The 20,329-nt window shown below is 42.9% G+C and overlaps 1 protein-coding gene across 3 annotated transcripts in view; it reads right to left on the bottom strand.

Moving 5' to 3' along the window:
- The window catches only part of EHMT1 (euchromatic histone lysine methyltransferase 1), a 194,319-nt gene that overhangs the window by 134,587 nt on the left and 39,403 nt on the right, over window positions 1-20,329 (bottom strand). Inside the window, exon 1 of one of the 3 annotated variants that reach the window (XM_058524653.1) lies at window positions 18,612-18,772. The exons of the other annotated variants lie outside the window; for them this stretch is intronic. Within the exon in view, the coding sequence (XP_058380636.1) occupies window positions 18,612-18,647 (36 nt within the window). The 5' untranslated portion in view covers window positions 18,648-18,772. Of the gene's footprint in view, window positions 1-18,611; window positions 18,773-20,329 lie in introns of those variants that run through there. 3 annotated transcript variants of the gene reach the window in all.

Raw genomic sequence — 20,329 nt, 5'->3', positions numbered from 1 at the left:
GCCCCGTGGCTTAGCGGTTAAGTGCGTGCACTCCACTGCTGGCGGCCCAGGTTTGGATCCTGGGTGCACACCGACGCACCGCTTCTCTGGCCATGCTGAGGCCGCGTCCCACATACAGCAACTAGAAGGTTGTGCAACTATGACATACAACTATCTACTGGGGCTTTGGGGGAAAAAATAAATAAATAAAAATAAAAAAAAAAACAAAGAAAATCCTAAAGAATCTATCAGAAAACTATTAGAAACAATCAACAACTACAGCAAAGTTGCAGGATACAAAATCAACTTACAAAAATCAGCTGCATTTCTATACTCTAATAACGAACTTTCAGAAAGAGAACGCAACAATACAATCCCATTTACAATCACAACAAAAACAATAAAATTAACCAAGGAGGTGAAAGACCTATACACTGAAAACTGTAAGACCTTATTGAAAGAAATCTATGATGACAAAAAGAAATGGAAAGATATCCCATGCACATGGATTGGAAGAATAAACATAGTTAAAATGTCCATACTACCTAAAGCAATCTACAGATTCAATGCAATCCCAATCAGAATCCCAATGACATTCTTCACAGAAATAGAACAAAGAATACTAAAATTCATATGGGGCAACAAAAGACCCTGAATAGCTAAAGCAATCCTGAGAAAAAAGAACAAAGCAGGAGGCATCACAATCCCTCACTTCAAAACATACTACAAAGATATAATAATCAGAACAGCATGGTACTGCTACAAAAACAGACATACAGATCAATGGAAGAGAAGTGAAAGTCCAGAAATAAAACCACACATCTATGGACAGCTAATATTCGACAAAGGAGCTAAGAACATAGAATGGAGAAAGAAAAGTCTCTTCAATAAATGGTGCTGGGAAAACTGGACAGCCACATGCAAAAGAATGAAAGTAGACCATTATCTTTCACCATACACAAAAGTTAACTCAAAATGGATCAAAGACTTCAAAGTAAGACCTGCAACTATAAAACTCCCAGAAGAAAACATGGGCAGTACACTCTTTGACATCCATCTTAGAAGGGTCTTTTCGAATTCCATGTCTACTTGGATAAGGGAAACAGAAGAAAAATAAACAAGTACGACTTCATCAGACTCAAGAGCTTCTGCAAGGCAAAGGAAACCAGTATCAAAATGAAAAGACAACCCACCAGCTGGGAGAAGATATTTGCAAATCATATATCCAACAAGGGGTTAATCTCCACACTATACAAAGAACTCACACAACTGAACAACAACAAAAAAAACCCAATCAAAAAATGGGCAGAGGGGGGCCGGCCCGGTGGCGCAAGCGGTTGGGTGCGCGCGCTCCGCTGCGGCGGCCCGGGGTTCGCTGGTTCGGATCCCGGGCGCGCACCGAAGTACTGCTTGGTAAGCCATGCTGTGGCGGCGTCCCATATAAAGTGGAGGAAGATAGGCACCGATGTTAGCCCAGGGCCGTCTTCCTCAGCAAAAAAAGAGGAGGATTGGCGGATGTTAGCTCAGGGCTGATCTCCTCACAAAAAAAAAAAAAAAAATGGGCAGAGGATATTAACAGACATTTTTCCAAGGAAGAGATACAGATGGCCAATAGGTATATGAAAAGATGTTCAACATCACTAATCATCAGGGAAATGCAAATCAAAACTACAGTAAGATATCACCTTCCGCCTGTGAATATGGCTATAATCACCAAGACAAAAAATAACAAATGTTGGAGAGGATGTGGAGAAACAGGAACCCTCATACACAGCTGGTGGGAATGCAAACTGGAGCAGCCTCTACAGAAAACAGTGTGGAGATTCCTCAAATAATTAAAAATACCAATATCTTACAATCCAGCTATCCCATTCTGGGTATTTATCCAAAGAACCTGAAATTGACAATCCAGAGAGGTTTATGCACTCCTCTGTTCACTGCAGCATTATTCTCTATAGCCAAGAAGTGAAAGCCACCCAAGTGTCCATCGACAGATGACTGGATAAAGAAGATGTGGTATATATATACAATGGAATACTACTCAGCCATAAAAAAAAAAAACAAAATCGTCCCATTTGTAACAACACGGATGGACCCGGAGGGTATTATGTTAAGTGAAATAAGCCAGACAGAGACAAACACTGTATGACTTCACTCATATGTGGAATATAAACTAACACACAGACAGAGAGAACACTTTGGTGGTTACTGGAGGAAGGGAATTGGGGGGTGGGCACAAGGAGTGAAGGGGTGCATTTATATGGTGAGTGACAAATAATAATGTACAAGTGGAATCTCACAATGTTATAAACTATTATGACATCAATAAAAAAAAATTAAATTACAAAAAAAAAGAGAGAACTCGGGTTTGGGCCAAACAATAATACAGTCTTACCAGAAATTCTGAAAGTCCCACAACTGACCACTGCACATGCATTAAACCATTGGTCTACTGACAAAATGATAGCATTCATGAACCAACATTGGTAGGAAAATATTAATAAGGCCACAAAAAGTGCCTACCCCACTCGTCCCACCTGTCTAAAATACAATCCAGGGAAACCTGTTCGCACTGCTCCCAGATACTCTGAACTGCCTAATGGGCCAGATGAGGTATGGCAAATGGATTTCAGATAGCTTCCCCCGTCTCATGGATATAAATACGTTTTAGTCATGGTTTGCATGTTTTCTCACTGGACTGAAGCTTTCCTTTGTACGGAGGCCCTGCTTCTTCCGTGGCTAAAGTTCTGTTAGAAAAGATTACCCTACCTGGGGAACTCCTCTCAAACCTCATAGTGATGGGGTTTGAACCCATCTTACCAGTCAGGTACTTCGACAAGTCTGTGTTGTCTGGCCAGTGTTACCACACTTTCACTGTGGTTACCATCCTCAACCCTCAGGGTTAGTCGAACACACTAACGGCACTTAGACTCAACTGGCAAAATTCGTAGAAACTCTCCAAATACCTTGGTCAAAAGCATTACCGTTGGTCCTTCTAAATCTCAGATCCACCCACTTTGAATCTTGTAAGCTCTCACCCTTTCAGACAGTCACAGGACGTCCAGGGTACCTGGCCCCTACCTCTTTTGATCTGCAACTGATAAAAGGAGATATATATATAATATATATATTATGTTTTGTATATTACTTTTAAGTGTTGTATCTGTTGTCTGTCAATCCTTTATAAAACATTGTACCAAATAAGGTCATGCTGGGTCAACACTTCAAGATGATCTCCAATGCTCACGACCCTCATAAGATATAGACTTCAGATGGGAATGTCTGAGAGTTCTCCTTCCTACACCTCGTTACTTCAATGACCCTAAGAGGTTTCCAATCTGTGCAACTTCCCTCCTACATGGAGCCCGACACTCAGGAAAGGTCCTTCCTGGCACCAAGAAACAAAGGCTGCTGAATCCAGAAAACTTGACTCTTGATCAGTGATACTTTTGGAGACAAATCTTGATCAAAAGGAGAAAGTGTGGAAAAGAATAAAGGAGACTTCTTCTAAAATGGAGTCAGGAGGCCACAAAAGGGAACCCTCACATTCCCCCATTTGATGTCAATTAGGGACCCCAACAGGAAAAATTCTCCTTGCCCAACAAGCCCAGCCAATGAGAAACTGTCACTACCTTGAACTTTTGCTTTCCTCCAATGCACTTTCTTTCAAAACAACCCCTGCCAACTTCCTCCTTTTTCTCTATGAAGTAACACTTCTCTCTTTTGTTTGCTGGACCTGCCTGTGGTGTTTGCTACAGCCTGCTTGTCCCAAATTGCAATTCCTCTGCTATTCCCAAATAAACCCACTTTGCTGGTAAAATAACTGGTTATTTTATTTTTTAGGACAACAACCTTACAGATGCAATCACGAACTTCTTTAATGAAACCAATGGAATTAACAGAAATGACTCCTTTCAGGAGTATGTAACATATATACAACAAAAATCAGAAAATAATAAATAATATTTTGTGTAGCAAAAAAAGGACATAGCATAATAGTGCTAACAGCATGACATCATACAAATATATATTTTTAAAGATATATATTAATTTCCTGGTGTTGATGGATATACCACGTTCAGCAAAAGAATGTCTTTCTAGGAAATACATATTAACACAGGAATGACAAGCATTAACTTTAAAAGCAAATTTGCCAGTTATTTTACCCTCAAAAGGAGCTCATTCAGAAATAGCCAAAAGAATTGCAATTCTAGATGCGCATGCTAAGGCAAATCACAGGCAAATGAGGAGAGACAAAGGAAGGAGTTTGCTTTTAGAAAGAAGAAGCAGGGAGAGAGAGGGGCTGCTCTAAAGCAAAGTCCATTGGAAAAGAAACAGATCAGAGCAGCAACCGCTTCTCATTGGCTGAGCTGTGGCGTTTCTGATTGGCTGAGCTGTGGCATTTCTGATTGGCTGAGCTGCGGCATTTCTGATAGGCTGGGCTGTTCCCAGGTGGGGAGAGAAGTCTTCCCTCGTAGCAAGTAATTGTATTTCCTGTTTGGAGTGATTAACGGTGTGTGATGGGGCGGGAGCTCCCCCTGCAGGCCTTCCCCGTCCATTTTAGTTCAGGTTTCTCTAACTCATCTCACATGAAGCATCTACGAGGCAACTTAATCAAAACTTTTATCATACTTGGAACTTTTCTGTTAAGTTTGAAAGTATTTCAAAAGAAAAAGAAAAAGTTTTATAGATAGAAAAAAATAAAACATAGAACAATACTATATATTTTCAGTGGGTTCAAACGTGTCTCTAAAAGCTAAAGGGAAAGCTCTGGAAGGATACACATCAAACTCATCATGACAGATATTGTGGGGATGGAGTGTGAAAGGGGCAGATTCTGCCTGGGCAGGATTTGATTTTCAAAAGAAAAATTCATATATTACTGTATAATTTTAATTTTTTTAAGTAAAGGAAATTGGAAAAAAATTAAAAAGTGAAAGTTACCTATTAGCCAACTACTTTGTGTACAACTGTCCAAAGATTTTTTGTGCAAATATATTCATAAAGGTATAATTAACACAGACTATATAAATGGGATACTACACATAGTTAGGTAACTGTTTTTCCCTTAACTAATGTGAGCAAGTGAACCTACCTCATCACAGGCTGCAGAGACCCCACTGTAGAGGCACACAGCGTCCAGTGAGATACCCCACACACCCAAGATACCACCGAGACACACAGGGGCAATTGCAACGACTCAATAATATAAACAACCTTGAAGTGAACGTCTTCATTTAATATACTCATTTGTACGTAGTTCTCTGTAAATTTCTCTAGGAAATAGCTATAAAATAAAGGACAAACTAGAAATTAAAGCTATCCTCTCCCATATACAAATGATGTGTCAGATGTCTCAGCAGAGGTCCTAAACAGAGGGTTTTTTCCTCCTTCTTCGTTTTTAAGATTGAACCACTTTAAAAACATTTTGGAAAAATAACTCCAGATCCTTTTCATGTTGATTTGTGCTAAATGCATTAACCAGGATTCAATTTCAGCTGCAAGAGAAAGGAACCTTTCCCCTGATACAGCCTCACTTTTTACCAGGGGCAGGAGCCCCTGGGCCTAAGAAACAGCTGTGGTGAGGCCATGCTGCATCACCCTGTCTTTGGACTTGCAGGCTGCATCCACACACCTAAGGAGCTGACAACAGAGCTGAATCAGGGAAAAGACACGAACTGTAAAACTCATGCAGAAGTCCTTACTCCTAGCTAACTTCACATGATTGAATGTCACCTGTTTCTAGACTAAATAATTAAGTAGCTACTGAGTTGATTCTTAATTTTACAAGTAAGTGAGAAAAATACAAAGGCATGTGAACCTCCACTGTTTTCCTAGCTTCCAGGGGCCAGCTAACTCTCAAACCAATGGCTTAAGGTGATGACGCCCAGCACTATACAACTCTAATTTATATAAATGAGGTCTGTTTTCTGAAGTCCAAACTCCGGCCAAGTAGGTTACCTTACCAAAAAGATGTCTATGTGACACGCCATTAGCCACGACATCCCTTCCTCCTACAATGAGGACAGCTAGCATCTGACAACCCAAGTCCCCTGGAGCTCCACGGACACGCTCAGGCACTGCTGCCTGGCCTTACTGTAGCTCCAAACAGCAGGAATATCAGCTCTTTCTACAGGGACTATCTCTCGTCTATAAATGCTATTTTAACTATTGAAATTAATGTAATATATTCTATATTCCAGCTTGGAACCCAGAGTAACAGCTTTACTGATCTGATTTTAATAAAGTCTATTAAATGAGAACGGCTGTCAAATGATGAGCTCACTAATACATGTAAAAGTAAACCTATGCAACAGAAACATGATTTTGGCTTTTACGCTTGTTAGCATAACTGTATCTAGTTGCAGTGTAGAACTGGAAAATGAAAGGAAAGTGACATGAGAAAATACTGAAAATTCACAGAGGCAAGGCCGGGGCCATGTACAGCCTTTCATTTGCAATTGTTATTTCTGTTGGCAGGAAGCAGTAAACTGCCTCATGCACTAGTGTGAGGGGTTACCCATGTAGGGTGGCACTCCTTTCACCTATGAACCTATTGTTCTAAGCTGCCCAGAAACCACACCCCCAACACTCTCTAGTCCTGGTCTGGGACCCACTGACCTCCAGCCATCTCCCTAGGGATGGCTCCCAGCTGCTAGAGGCCACTGACTACATAAGAAAGGAAGCAAGGCCACACACAAGGAAGGCAGCGTTCTCAGCACCAACTAGGCCCTAACCTCCAAGTTCCTGGTTATGTGAAGTGATAAATTCCTTTCTTTTGTTGCAGCTCCAAGAAGTTGGTTTCTGCCACCTGACTGCACCTCTTTCTCCACTGAAGCCAATGGAGGCCCCACTGTTTTCCATGCATCGCACCTAGTTATTAGGGAGCACAGCAAGTGACAGGCAAGCCCAGAACAGAGCTAAACCTAGACGATGGGAAGATGTTCGCCACCACAGATTGAACTAGTTAAGATCTGCAAAGAATAAAAGTGAATTTTTAAATAGAGAAAAATATCATAACCTCTTCGACATGATAAATTTTCTATCAAAAACAGTAATAAACTATTACTTCCTCAGAAAACACAAAAAGGTTGATGTAGGGAGGAAAAACAGTTTACTTGAAATTTTTAACTTTTTAAGACTTTTAAATACTTTAATAAATCCCAAACCCAGTGACTACTTTAAAGGAAGATGGTTTTTACCGTTTTGACAGCTTCCCGTGGCATAAACACAGGGGGCTGGCATAAACACGCACCAACTCCTGGGGTCACTCTTAAGTCTCAGACTTGGAGTATAAACTTCCAGGGACTGAATGAGTAAAATGTCTCACCCTTCAAATGCCTTCGTGGTCACAAAGAGCAAAAGTCAGGTTAGGCTGGTCAGAATCTTACAGACAAAAGCAGGCAGTATGCATCCAACGCAAGGGTTAACCTCACTTGGAGGCTGGGAGGCCCGAGGGAGGCCGAGGACAGGAGAGAAAGCAGACACGGAGGCTTCCCAGGGACACAAGGGCTGTGTGGGAAATCAAACCAATGGCCTGGACCAGAAGGGAAATTAGCAAACAGCAAGGTACATTACGGTTCTGAATTTCTGGAGAGAAAGCCAGTGTTTTCACTACCACAAATAATGAAGAAATTTAAGTAGAAGCAGTTTTGTACTGATTTTATATCCATAATATATTAAGTCAAACTACAGTTCCTCAGGAAGACGAACTATTTATAGGACAAAAGAACTTGTACAATGTGCAACGCAGATACTACAAAGTTTCAGCAAAATCCTGGAGCTTCAGGCTGAATATGGTTCTCAGGGTTCCAATTTGACTCCTGCACACTGGGATGCTGGTTTACACACTGCAAAAACAATGGAAATGTAGCAGGTTTCTGACTGAAAAGACAAAATTTCACACGTCCCTCAAATTGAGGGTTCTCTGTAATGGGCAATGTCTAAGTTCTAACTATCGTCTACCACGGTTGCTAAGAAAATTTGATGAAGAATAACCTCACGATGGAGAAATGAGACTAATTAAGGACACTGGTATTTCATGTAGAATGTGAACAGTGCAATTTCTACCTTTCTGAATGGACTATTCCTCTGGTACATCTACATACACAAATAGCGATCAGCTTGATGCCTTTAATAGTGTAAGCAACAAAAGTTAAGACTTTTAAACATCTGGTAGGACAGATGATAATTATCTTGATCAGTCAAGGCATGATTCTGTGAAAGAAAACCTACTATTGCCTATGAAAATTCTTAAATTTTTCATTAAATATATTTAACGCAAGACTAGAAACATTCACATGTGAATATAAAAATATAGTACAGGACAAGGGGCATTTCAAATGAGTAGGAAGAGAGAATAATTAATAAAACAATTAATGAGACAACTGGCTAACCACTGGGGAAAAGTGTATCATAAATATGAATCAATGAATGACATGATTAAATACAAAATAATACAATCATAAAAGCACTAGGAGAAAATATTTGATAACCCTGAAATGAGGAATTCTTGATTCTAAGCATAACACTAAGACTCAGAATCACAAGAGGAAAGCTTTGCAGATTTAACTACCAAAATACTTTTAACATTTATGTGGCAAAATAAATAAACTTTAAAAGACAGAAAAAATATATGCAACATATGTGGCTAAGTACAACAGCTTTAATATTACTCAACTCTAGAAGGAAGAGATAAATAATAACTACATCAATTAATTTAAAAAGACAACAACAAAAAAATGGGCAAAAGAATTAAACAGGTATTTATAGGGAGATGTTCCACCCCATTAGTAATCATGGACTGGCAAGAAGAGGAGGAAACGCTGCCCAACCCATTCTGTGAGAGCAGGGTCACACAGAAGACAACGCAAGTCAAAGACAGAAGAACCCCACAGATCAGCCCTCTCATACACAGAGAAGCAATACTCCTTAACAATAAATTAGCAAATGAATCCAGCAACATGTAGAAAGAATTGTACATTTTTATATAATTGACCAAATGGGACTTAACTCAAGAATGCAAGGTTGGTTTAACATCTGAAAATCAATTAATGTAATAAATATTAATAGGATATAGGACAAAAACCACAATGATCACTTCAATAGATGCATAAAATGCATCTGACAAAATTCTTTCATGATAAAAACTCTCAACCTGATAAAGGACATTTATGAAAAACTTGTGGCTAACATGATACTTAACGGTGAAAGGCTTAATTCTGTACCCCTAAGAACAGGAACAAGTCAAGGAGGTCCACTCTTGCTGCTTCTATTCAAGACTGCAACAATGCATTGAGGGCTCTAGCCAGTGCAACGATGTGTGCATGTCAATACAAGTAAGAGAAAATAAAAATTGCCCAAATCCTACCACCAACAGTAAACGTCTTACATCTCTTACAGGTCTTTTACATTAATGGATTATATAATACACTGGTTTTTAATCTACTTTTTTCATTCAACCTGATAATAAAGATATCTATAACATTTTTTATTTTTCATTTTATTTTATTTTTCCCGAGGAAGATTCACCCTGAGCTAATATCTGTGCCAATCTTCCTCTATCTTGTATGTGGGTCACCACCACAGCATGGCTGCCACCAAGCAGTGCAGGTCTGTGCCCAGGAACTAAACCTGGGCCACCAAAGCAGAGTGCGCCGAACTTAACCGCTAGGCCACAGGGCCGGCCCCTATAACATTATTTTTAAGATATGCAATAGTGCTATATTCTATGGTTACAACTGACTCTTTTTAGCTATTATAAACACCACTGCGGCTAACTCTGTGCATACCCTTAATTAAGAACTTTCAGTCAAGCTTCACACCTTGTGCAGTCACCAAGTTCTATACTTCCTACATTTCCCACCAAACTCGACTGCTACCTTCTTACTTTAAGCCATATCATTCCTAAAGTCACTGGTAATAGGAATAGCGTATTAACTCATTTTTCTAACTCCAGTCTCTCCCCTTTTCAGTCTAACATCTATTCTGCAGTTAAAATTATCTTTCTAGAATTGTGATCTTGCCATAAGCTTCTTAAAACATCCAGTGCTTCCCACTGCCCGTGAGCTCGTTCACACTTCATAACACAGACAGAGGGCACGACAACAATCTAGGCCAGGGGTCCACAAACTATGGCCCACTAGCCAAATCTAGCCCAAGCCCATCGTTGTACTTCCTGCAAGCTAAGAATGGTTTTTGTACATTTTTTTAAGTTATAAAATTTAAAAAGAACATGCATTAGAGACCGTATGTGGCCTGCACACCTGGTTCTTTACAAAAAAATTTGCTGACTCCTAACCCAGCCCAACAATTTTCAGGTCCAAAAATAGGCTGTCAAACATCCTTATATGCCAACCACATCAAGCTACCTCGAATTCATTGAAGAGTGCCCTTGAGTCTTCAGCCACTGCATTTGTCTTTTTCCCAGCTTGTATCCTTGAAGATCCAACTCTGCCACGAAACACTGCAACCCCTGTGGCTCTTCCAGCTTATCCCATGCTGCACTGGGACTGCCTGCATGTCCATCTCCTCAGTAAAAGGAGAGCCCATAAGAAACATGGGCTTTGATTTACTCATCTTTGCAACCGCAGCACCTAGCATAAGACTTGGCACATAATACGTATCCCACGACTCTCTGAAGAATACATTTTTAAATATGATTAAATATAAAATGCAGGCCTCTAACATCAAGAGATAAGTCATGCAATCAGAGGAAGACTGCACAAAGTAATGCAGAGTAGCTGCCACAGTTGATCTGAACTTGCTCTTTAAGACTGGACAGAAAAACAAAGAGAACAAAAGAAAAAGCTCCAGAGCTGCGAGTCAGGGAACATTCTGGGATATCTGCCAAGTACGAGATTCTGAATTAGGCTTCAGTGTGGGAGAACTGGAAAGGAGAGGGAGTTTGGAGAGATTTACTGTGGGTTTTAATTTCTATCAACTTAATGTTCTTTGATAGATGCCAGTAAAGATTGTAGTCCTGCTTAATTTCTTTTGGCTCCTAAAATTTGCTACTTAAAATGGCTCTATGAAGAGACTGGTACTCACGAAGCCCTGGGATTTATACGGGTTACAGATGTATAGCTTTCATCATGGCTTCTGCCACGTTTCATAAATGGTAGTAGCTATTGTTGTTAGTCCTCTATGCTCGCTATGCTCCAGGACTGAGATCCATATCCTTGTGAGAAACGACTCAGTGTTCTAGAAATTCTCCCTGCCAGGCCCCCCCCATCTCTCTATCATCATTTCTTCTAATTATGTGTCAAAGAGGGTGGGGATAAAACAGCTTTAGCTGGTCACCACACATCTCAGCCCCTGGGTTGGTCAGACTGTGGGCTCTATTCCAGGACAAAAGATGGCTCTTCCCTAGCTCATGGTTTCAACTGCAGGCTCCTGAGAACAACGGAGTCACCAGAAAGGACCCACAAATTCACAGGGGCTCCCAGTACTGGCTGTGGGCTAAGTAAATATGTTACCACATAAACAAGCACTAGATTCATAGTAATTTTGTCATTTTCTATCATCTCAATTGATACATACTTTTCACAATTACAACCATGAGAGGAAGAGCCTTAAAAATTTTTTGATGTGAGAAAAGTTTTTAATAACTGAAAAACACTGGCAGTCTCTGATATGGACTCCCTGAGGGCAGGACATGTACCTCGTCCAGGTCCTGAAACTCACCAGCCCTCAGGTCCTGGCAGGCCGGCCCCAGTTTAATCATGAGTTTGTTTGGTGTCCACCTTCTCTGAGGAGACCCCACAGCGCTGTGAGGCCATGCAGCACAGTCTAAGAGCACTAGCCTGAGGTAGGACAACAGTAACTGACCACGTCGGGACAGTCCCTGGGCACATCCTCAGGGCCAGAGCTTAACGCTGCCTCCAGCTCTACGCCCAACTATGGTGCGGCTTAGAAGCACACCTCTCCTCTGAGGGCACCCTTCTCTTCTGAACTGCAGGAGATGAAAATAAGACTGGACAGAATTTATACACCAAGAAAACTGAGAGGCCTACCCCTTTCTTCAAATGAGAAGAATAACTCGAGCAACAATCCTTTCTGAAATGCCACAAACACAAAAGCAGCAGCAGAGAGGGGTAAGAGACTGTAAACCCCAGGAGAGCACGGTGGACATCTGCTGGTCACCAAAGAATATCCATCTAAGGACAAGCTCATACACAACTGGAGCTCAACAAACATCTGCGGGAACAGCTCTTACTCCTAGGACATCATTCTGCACTAAGTGAGACCGCATTGACCTGAAAGTAAGATGCGTCCTTTGCCAAGCACTGTAACTTAAAAGTGGATCATCTTAAATTGGCAAAAAGGCAGTCCATGTAAAATCGCAGTCCCTCCTTCCTAGGAAATCTCCAAATGGAGCTGGCGTTCTGGCTTGTTAGAACAAAGGCACCATCTGGTGGTTAACAGAATAAGTGCAGGTTACATGCAGAAAACCACAGAAATATATTGAAAAGTTTTCCCTTATAATCAGAAAGGTTCTTGGAAAAAGACAACATTCCTAATTACATGGGAGATTTTTCTAAAAATCTTTCCACAATACTGCTCTGTAATAGGATTGAAACAACATGGGAAAAACAAACACATTTACAGCTGAATTTTATTCAAAACCCCATTCTGACAAAAAGAGTGAGAATGGTAAAGACAGTAAACCAAAGGAGGTGACTATTTTGAAGCAGGTAGCATAAAAATGTGAAATGTAACCCCCATAACAATGTAAGCTCTCTGAGAAACAGGGATTTTGTTCACTACCGTCCTACCAAGTCCTTCAGTTCATGATAAACAGCAATTCTTGAACTTTACAGTCCCAGGACCAAGTTACACTGTACAGATGATTACTGAGCACCCCAAAGTGTTTTTGTCCCTGTGGGTTATAGCTGTTGATATTACCAAGTTGGAGATTAAAACCGAGAAAACCTTAAAATCACTGTCACTTCCTTTAAAAATAACATTAAACACCTTACATGTTAACATAGATAAAAAAATAGACACAAGCGTGGCACTGTTACATGTTTGCGATTATCTTTTCTGTCTTAACACAGCTGGGTGCTCACAGCTCCTGCACTCCATCTACGGTGTCAACCAATCAATGAGGGTTTCCAGTAACATTTTTTACTGTAAAACTAATACATGCTCATTATAAAAAAACTTATTATATTCCAAAAAATATATAACAAAAATCACTTGTCAATTCCACAATCCGGAATATCCAAGTTAACTATTGGTATATTTCCCTCTGTTTTTTCCCTAAACTTAATAAATATTTAAAACGTGAGCTCATCTATAAAGCATACAGATGCTAAGAGAATAATAATAACTATAGACAGGAAACCCTCACTATTCCATTATTTAAACTCTACAAGCGATCTCCCACGCAAACACATGGTGGGCCCTGCAAGACCTCCCGACTGAACGCGGGCAACACTCGTACACTAGACGGGGCTGCCCCACAGCACCCCAGCTAAGTGCACTGGCACTGGCTCTGGAATAGAGAGTCACCAACGGTGGCTGAGGACAAGGCAAGAAAGGAGCTACCAGCCCAGCTGTAGTGCCTGCCTCGGTCCAGCCCTGACGGTCCAGTTCTGTGGACGCCAAGAAAGCTCTGAGAGCCCTGCCTGCACCCCAGAGAAACCCCAAGAAGGAAAAAAGCGGCACATACAAGCACGGAAGGACGACTCGCCCCCTCCCTGGGCCCTGAGGCTAGGTGACTGCAGAGGAAGAGGGAAGCCAGCAGCCCAGGAGAGTGCCCGCCCTCCCAGCACACCATGGTGGGGGCACAGGGTCAGCGACCAGGAGACCAGTCAGATGGCAGGAGCTCTGGAAGGAGAGGGAGAGGGAGAGGCCCCAGCCTGAGGTTTCCCTGTGGAAGGAGGAGGTGTCCATGAGAGGTGCTGAGCACGCAGGTTGTCAAGAGACACCGGGCGGGCTCAGAGCCCCAGACTCGGGTGGGGAAGGCCAGCAGGGGGCTCCACAGGGAGGGCCCCAGGGAGCCTGATGGAGGGGGGCGGTGTCTGTTAGACTTGGGGGAAGCAAGGTCTGACAGAGGATGTAAGAGACAGCAGGAGAGGACTCATACACCAGGAACACAGACAGGTCTCTGCAGGAGTGTGCAACAAAAGCAGAGAAGTAGGGTGGGAGGCGGTGGGGAAGTAAGATCAAGAAAAGTTTTCTTAACAATAGAGGGGTCAGCATGTTTGTATGCTGATCTAAGTGTTCTGAAGAGAGCAAAACAGTGAAAGTGTCGGGGGGAGGGGGGAGGGGGGATGGGAGGAAGCAGGGTGGGGGAGGGCACAAGGAGGACGTAAGGCATCAGAGATCTGTTTGAGCAGCAAGCATAGAAGGATCACCTGAGGCAGAGCCTTAACACCTGCCTGTGGGCGTGGGAGTGCACGTGGGCGAGCGCACATGCTGGGATGGGCTTCTCTCCTGCGGTCCCAATTTCTCAGGGGAGCAGGAAACAAGGTCCTAGTGGACAGTGAGGGGGGCGGGGGGTTGAAGGTGTGACAGGAAAAGACACGGTATGAGGGACACATAAGAACCTGTGTCCTCCCACCCAGCCCAGTCACCTTCATCCCTCCCTTTGTTTTCTCACAGCCTCTTAACTGGTCTCCCTGGTTCCTATAACCCTCTCACAAGGCAGCAGCCAGGGCTCCCTGTACAGCTGCCCTGCTCAAACCCTCACTCCAGTTTCAGCTGGAGCAAAGCCTAGGGACCTGTTATTCTCCCAACCCATCTCCAACAGCTGACCCCTTCAACCACCCAGGACGACTCATAAACACCAAGCAGGCTGCCACCACAGGGCCTTTGCACTGGCTTTTCTTGCTTCCCAGAAGTCACTCCCTTACCTCCTTTAAGTCTTGGATCAAATATCACTTTCACATACAGAACAACAAAAAGAGTAGATAAATTGGACTTTTATCCAAACTAAAAACTTTTGTGCTTCAAAGCACACTATGAAAAAAGTGAAAAGTCAACACAAAATGGGAAAAAATAATATTTTTTCATATTAATATAATGAAAAATAATATTGACATTATTCATAATCGCCAAAAAAGTGGAAATAATCCAAATGTTCATCAACTGATGAATGAATAAGCAGCGAGGTCTATCCATACCATGAAATACGATTCCACTATAAACAGGAACAAAATGAACTGGATGAACCTTAAAAACAATAAGATATGTGAAAGAAGCCAGTCACAAAAGATCACATATTGTATGATTCCATTTATATGAAATGTCCAGAATACATAGATCTACAAAGACAAAACATATATTAGTGGTTGCCAGGGATTAGGGAGGGGAGGAAATGGGGAGTGACTACTGATGGTACAGAGTTTCTTTTCCGGATGATGAAAATGTTCTGGATGTTTTGTGCTCTGTTCATTCACACACCAAAATTTCCACACTAGTAATTCTGGTATATAATAGGTAATTCATATGTGATGGGTGGGTGGAAGGATGGGCAGGGGGAGGGAGAGAGGGAGAAGAAGAAAGGGAGGTAAAGAGGGAAGGATATTCCTCTTCTAGAGGGAGCCTGGAAGTCCCATGTCAATCAGGCTCCTAGAGGTGGACAGCAGGCACCCAAAGCCATCTCTCCTGTTGGCACCCCCTCCTTCCTTTGGTCTTCCTTCTCCTGTTGGGCTGCATCCCCATTGGCCCCAACTCTTCTCCAAGGCAGAAACAAAGAAACGTGTTCTTCAAAAGTCTATAAAGTAGATATGAGCTCTCCTTCACAGCACTCTCTCACTTTTCTTTCTAAAAACAAGTCTGTGAAACGGAAATGTGTTAGAGGAAATAGACCGCTAAGAGGTCCCACACGCCCGCCATCTGTTACAATTCTACAACGCAGTTTATCCTAAAGGTGAGACAGTTTGGATAAGCTCTTTTCTGGATTCTATGAAACCCACCAAGCATCATACACTCTACATAAGACAAATCCCTACAAGATTTCAGATGCCAAAAAGGCCAGACCAGCGTGATAAATAGCATAACAGTATACCTCTCCTTCCCTAGTTCTCTAAAGAGAAGACAAAACGCTTGACTGAATACATTTTTAGTTTTGAAAATCCACCAAAACTTTTACTTTACTTAAACTTTATCCCTTTGGTTATGGTCTTTTTCTCTTAACACCATGATCCACAGACAATTCACACTGCTTCAAGTAGAAGATAAAAATCTCCTAATGCTAAACAAACACCCCTCATCTCTAAAATTCTCTTAAAATGAAAAGCAAATGTCTACCTAAGAGGAAGCCTCCCGCTGGCCGTGCCCTTCCCCACATACCCAGCCTCTGCCCCCACCTTGAGGCTGCAGTCTGCCAATGGTATCCCTGGGTCCCCCCTTCTCACAGAGGGACCTCTCATCTGAGGCGGGGAGGAGGGAGGAGATGGAGGTGGAAGGAAGAGGGAGGAGGAGAGGGAGGAGGAGAAAGGGGGAAGGGGACGACAAGGTGGGGGAGGGGAGAGGAAGGAACAGGAGGGGGAGGGGGAGGAGGGAGGGAGGCCAGAACCAGCCAATGCACAGGGCAGGACACTAACGTGGCCTGGGGAAACATCTCCTCTAAAAGAACATTTTCTACTAGAAAAGACAAGAACAAATACTCCCTTATGAGGTGAGCTGCTAACATTAACCACCAATGACATTTACATCACAGGTGTTCAAAGCACGTTTGCATACCTGGTTAAATGGTTCCTCTCAGAACCACCACCCAGAACAGTGCCATTTCCCAGCGTGCCAGGTGGGGGCTCAGGGAGCCCCATGTTCAAGGGCAGGCACAAAGGAGCCGTCCCTATTGTTCCCTCTTCCTCATTCTGCTGGCTGAGCTGGAGTTTCCTCAGATCTAGGAGAGCGGCCTACCCTCCCCCACCCTTTTGTTCCAAGAAAACGGTTCTAGAAGAGGCAGCCCATGAACCAATCTGCTCCAATTCTGCTGTTTACAATAAATAAAACCACAGCCCCCTACTAGGTTGCCCCCAAGACATGTCTAGCACTTGCTTATACTCTGTCTTGCTTTTCTATGGAATCGCTTAGAAAACCCAAGTGGAAGCTCTGTTGCCCTGATTCTCTGCACCTCTCCACCAGCTCCTTTCTCTGTCATTCCAAGATAAATGGGAGTCTCCCAATGACGAAGGCAGACAGGGCCACCCCACAAGATGAACACGTGCCCCGGACAGCTCCCGTTAGGCAACGCACAGCCTTCCAAGGGGCAGTCCTGGTGACTGGTAGGTGCCAGTCTCACGCCTAGGGCTGACAGACTTCTTTTTCTGCAGCCTGCATGGAAAATGAGCAACTGCACGGCAACATGGCCAGCTCCTCTGTGCACAGCCCCGAGTGGTCCCCAGCCTCCCAGGCTCTCTCTCACTCATGCCCTCCCAGCCTCCCTCCCCATCACCAGGGAGGCTGCTATGGGGGCGGGGAAGGAGAAAACAAGGAAACATCATTAGTCAGCAAGAAAGTTCAGCTTTATAAGCTCTCATATACATGTGAGCAGGAGAAAAACTACTGGTTTATCATGAGCACAACTGAAAAATTATGAGCTTCTTCCTGCCCATATGGAACAGGCCTTACCCGGTTTTCAACACCCGCAGCTTTGGGGGAACCTCCCACCCCCACTCCCAAGAAAGCACACATGTCCATTGGCAAGCCATCCAAACAGGGTTATTTTGCAGTGAGTGGGGGTGGGGTGGGGAGATGTGGACAAGGTGGCCACCCCACCAGCACAATAGAGAACCCCCTACCTCCTAGGCCCTGACCCTGGCCTAGGAGTACCCATGGAAAGCACGGGGTTAAGGGAAGAAAAACGTTCAATACCATGTTCCCTGCATGGACCTCTACCAATCTTCCCTCTTGCTTAGCACAGTTGTTGACTGCGGCCACTGCAGAGCAACTACAGTAGCTTAACTCTGCCTGCACAGGGCTGTCCTCGGGCATGCTCAGTGGCCCTTTCATGATGGCAGTGCAACCATTTCATGCAATGGAGGCAGTTCCAGGCAGAGAGCCTTCCAGAGCTGTGGGCCCACAGTGTACCTGAAACTCTCGGATTAACAAACATTTAAATAACTTGAGTTTTCTCAGAAGGAAACCGTTTGTACATTTATTGTCTTCACCCTAAAAATGGTGAAGCGTCCTTCTACAGAAACCATCAACACAGCTCATCTCACACACCCACAAAAGATCACTCCTCTTAGGGTCTCTTGGGATCAGCTTTGTTTAAAAAATACTAATAGGGCCGGCCCATGGCTTAGCGGTTAAGTGCGTGCACTCCACTATTGGCGGCCCGGGTTCGGATCCCGGGCGCGCAACCGACGCACTGCTTCTCCGGCCATGCTGAGGCCGCGTCCCACATACAGCAACTAGAAGGATGTGCAACTATGACGTACAGCTATCTAGTGGGGCCTTGGGTAAAAAAAAAGGAGGAGGATTGGCAATAGATGTTAGCTCAGAGCTGGTCTTCCTCAGCAAAAAGAGGAGGATTAGCACGGATGTTAGCTCAGGGCTGATCTTCCTCACAAAAAATAAATAAATAAATACTAACAAATAAAAACCTAGGAAAGGAACCGAAGGTCAAGTCTAAAGGAAGAGTCATTTTACCAGCCCTGTCACAAGAAACTCACCTTGAAGATTTTGCCTCTAGAGTCAAGAGCCCACATGCCTGAATCACAGAGAAGCAAACCTAAAGCTCACCATGCACGTCAGACACCTCCTGGCAGCGCTTCTGTCCTACTGTGAGCATGTCTCAGGGTGGGTCTCAGTGCCTGAGCTCACCACGAGGTACGAACCCCGTGATCACGTGCACAGAGCAGATGCTAGGGCAGCCGGCCTCCTGCCAAACATCTGCATCCACCCCTCACTCTCAAACTTCCCCTTAAGGGATGAGATCCTTTTACAGCTGTGCCAGCCCTCCAATCAAGTCCAAGTTGTAGCTCTTAATACAAAACAATAAATATTTGAAGTCCTTTTTTTAAAGGACTTTTTAAAATACTGTATTCAGGTTTCATACAAACTGCAAAATTAAAACAATATTTATTTCCTATTTTTAAGGTTATATGAAAGTAAATAATACTAACTTTTCTTTACAAATGCTATTCTGAAAACCCCCCACCCACTTGCTGTCTTTTTGGCTGGGCACTGGTGTTGACTTGGGCCTGCAGGCTGTGGCTGAACCCCAGAAACACACGGGGAGGGGGTCAAGTCACAGACCATCGGGGTCAAGTCAAAGACCATCGACAACAAGTCAGAAAAATGAATGATAAGTCATTCCTCTTTAAATACCCAAATTCCACTCAGCCCAGAGCAAATAACGAACAAAGCAAACTCAGACCCAGACTAGAAGTTCAAACGTAGAAAACACAAGGTCAACAGATCCATGGTCATTTACAAACCTCTGCAGCTCACAAAGAGCACGTAAGACAATCTTGCCCCTGCCCCAGCTCCCTCTCCCCACACGTACAAACAAAGGATAGAAAAGGCAGACTAAAGGAAAATGAATGCATATGCTAATAAAAATAAATGTAACCACTCACTATTAAAACAATGCATTGAAAGTAACAAAGATACCATTTTCCACCTATCAGACTGGCAAAAAATTTTAAAGTTGGTTAATATGAGAATATGGCTAGACAGGCAATTCTCACATGCTGCTGGTATAATAAAATTAATGAAACCTCTTTGGGGGCAACTTGGCAATATTTATAAAAATTGAAAACATACATACCCCTTGGCAGAGCAATTCTACCTTTGACTTTATTCTAAGGGATACTTGCAAAGGTTCTCCAAATCAAACCTAACAAGGACATGCACTCAGCCTTCTTTCTCGATTAGACAATCTAAATATCCACCTAACAGTTACAGAAATTGTTATAGCCCTACAAAGAAATACTAAAAAGCTCTTAAAAAGTGTAAGAAAAAGCTGATGTGCTACTGTATGAAAACCATGGAGACAAGCCAAAGGTAAGGTACAGAATGGGGTGTCTGTAAGATCCCTGTAAGAACAGAGAGATGCTGGCGTGTGCATAAAAATTTTTGGAAGGAATTATAAGAAATTATTAATAGCATGACCTTTGTAGGTAAGATTAAGAGCAGAAAGGGAGGTGGAAAGTTACTCTGCAAAGTGCACCTTGTCTCACTATTTAACTTTTGTTCTTTCTCTTTCTTCCTTCTTTTGGATCTCAGGTATACTAAGAATTGTGACCAATGCCACTCTGTACTTGATGCACTGTCACCACTGGACCATGCTTCTCTTCACTTATTAATTATGTAATAAGGACCCATTAACCCATCAGCCACAACAAAACTAGGATCTTGACAATAAGCTATTCCTAACCAGTTTACA

This window comes from Diceros bicornis, chromosome 28 (genome assembly GCF_020826845.1).
Source record: "Diceros bicornis minor isolate mBicDic1 chromosome 28, mDicBic1.mat.cur, whole genome shotgun sequence".
Taxonomy (NCBI): Eukaryota; Metazoa; Chordata; class Mammalia; order Perissodactyla; family Rhinocerotidae; genus Diceros; species Diceros bicornis.
This window is presented reverse-complemented; position numbering and strand designations above follow the sequence as displayed.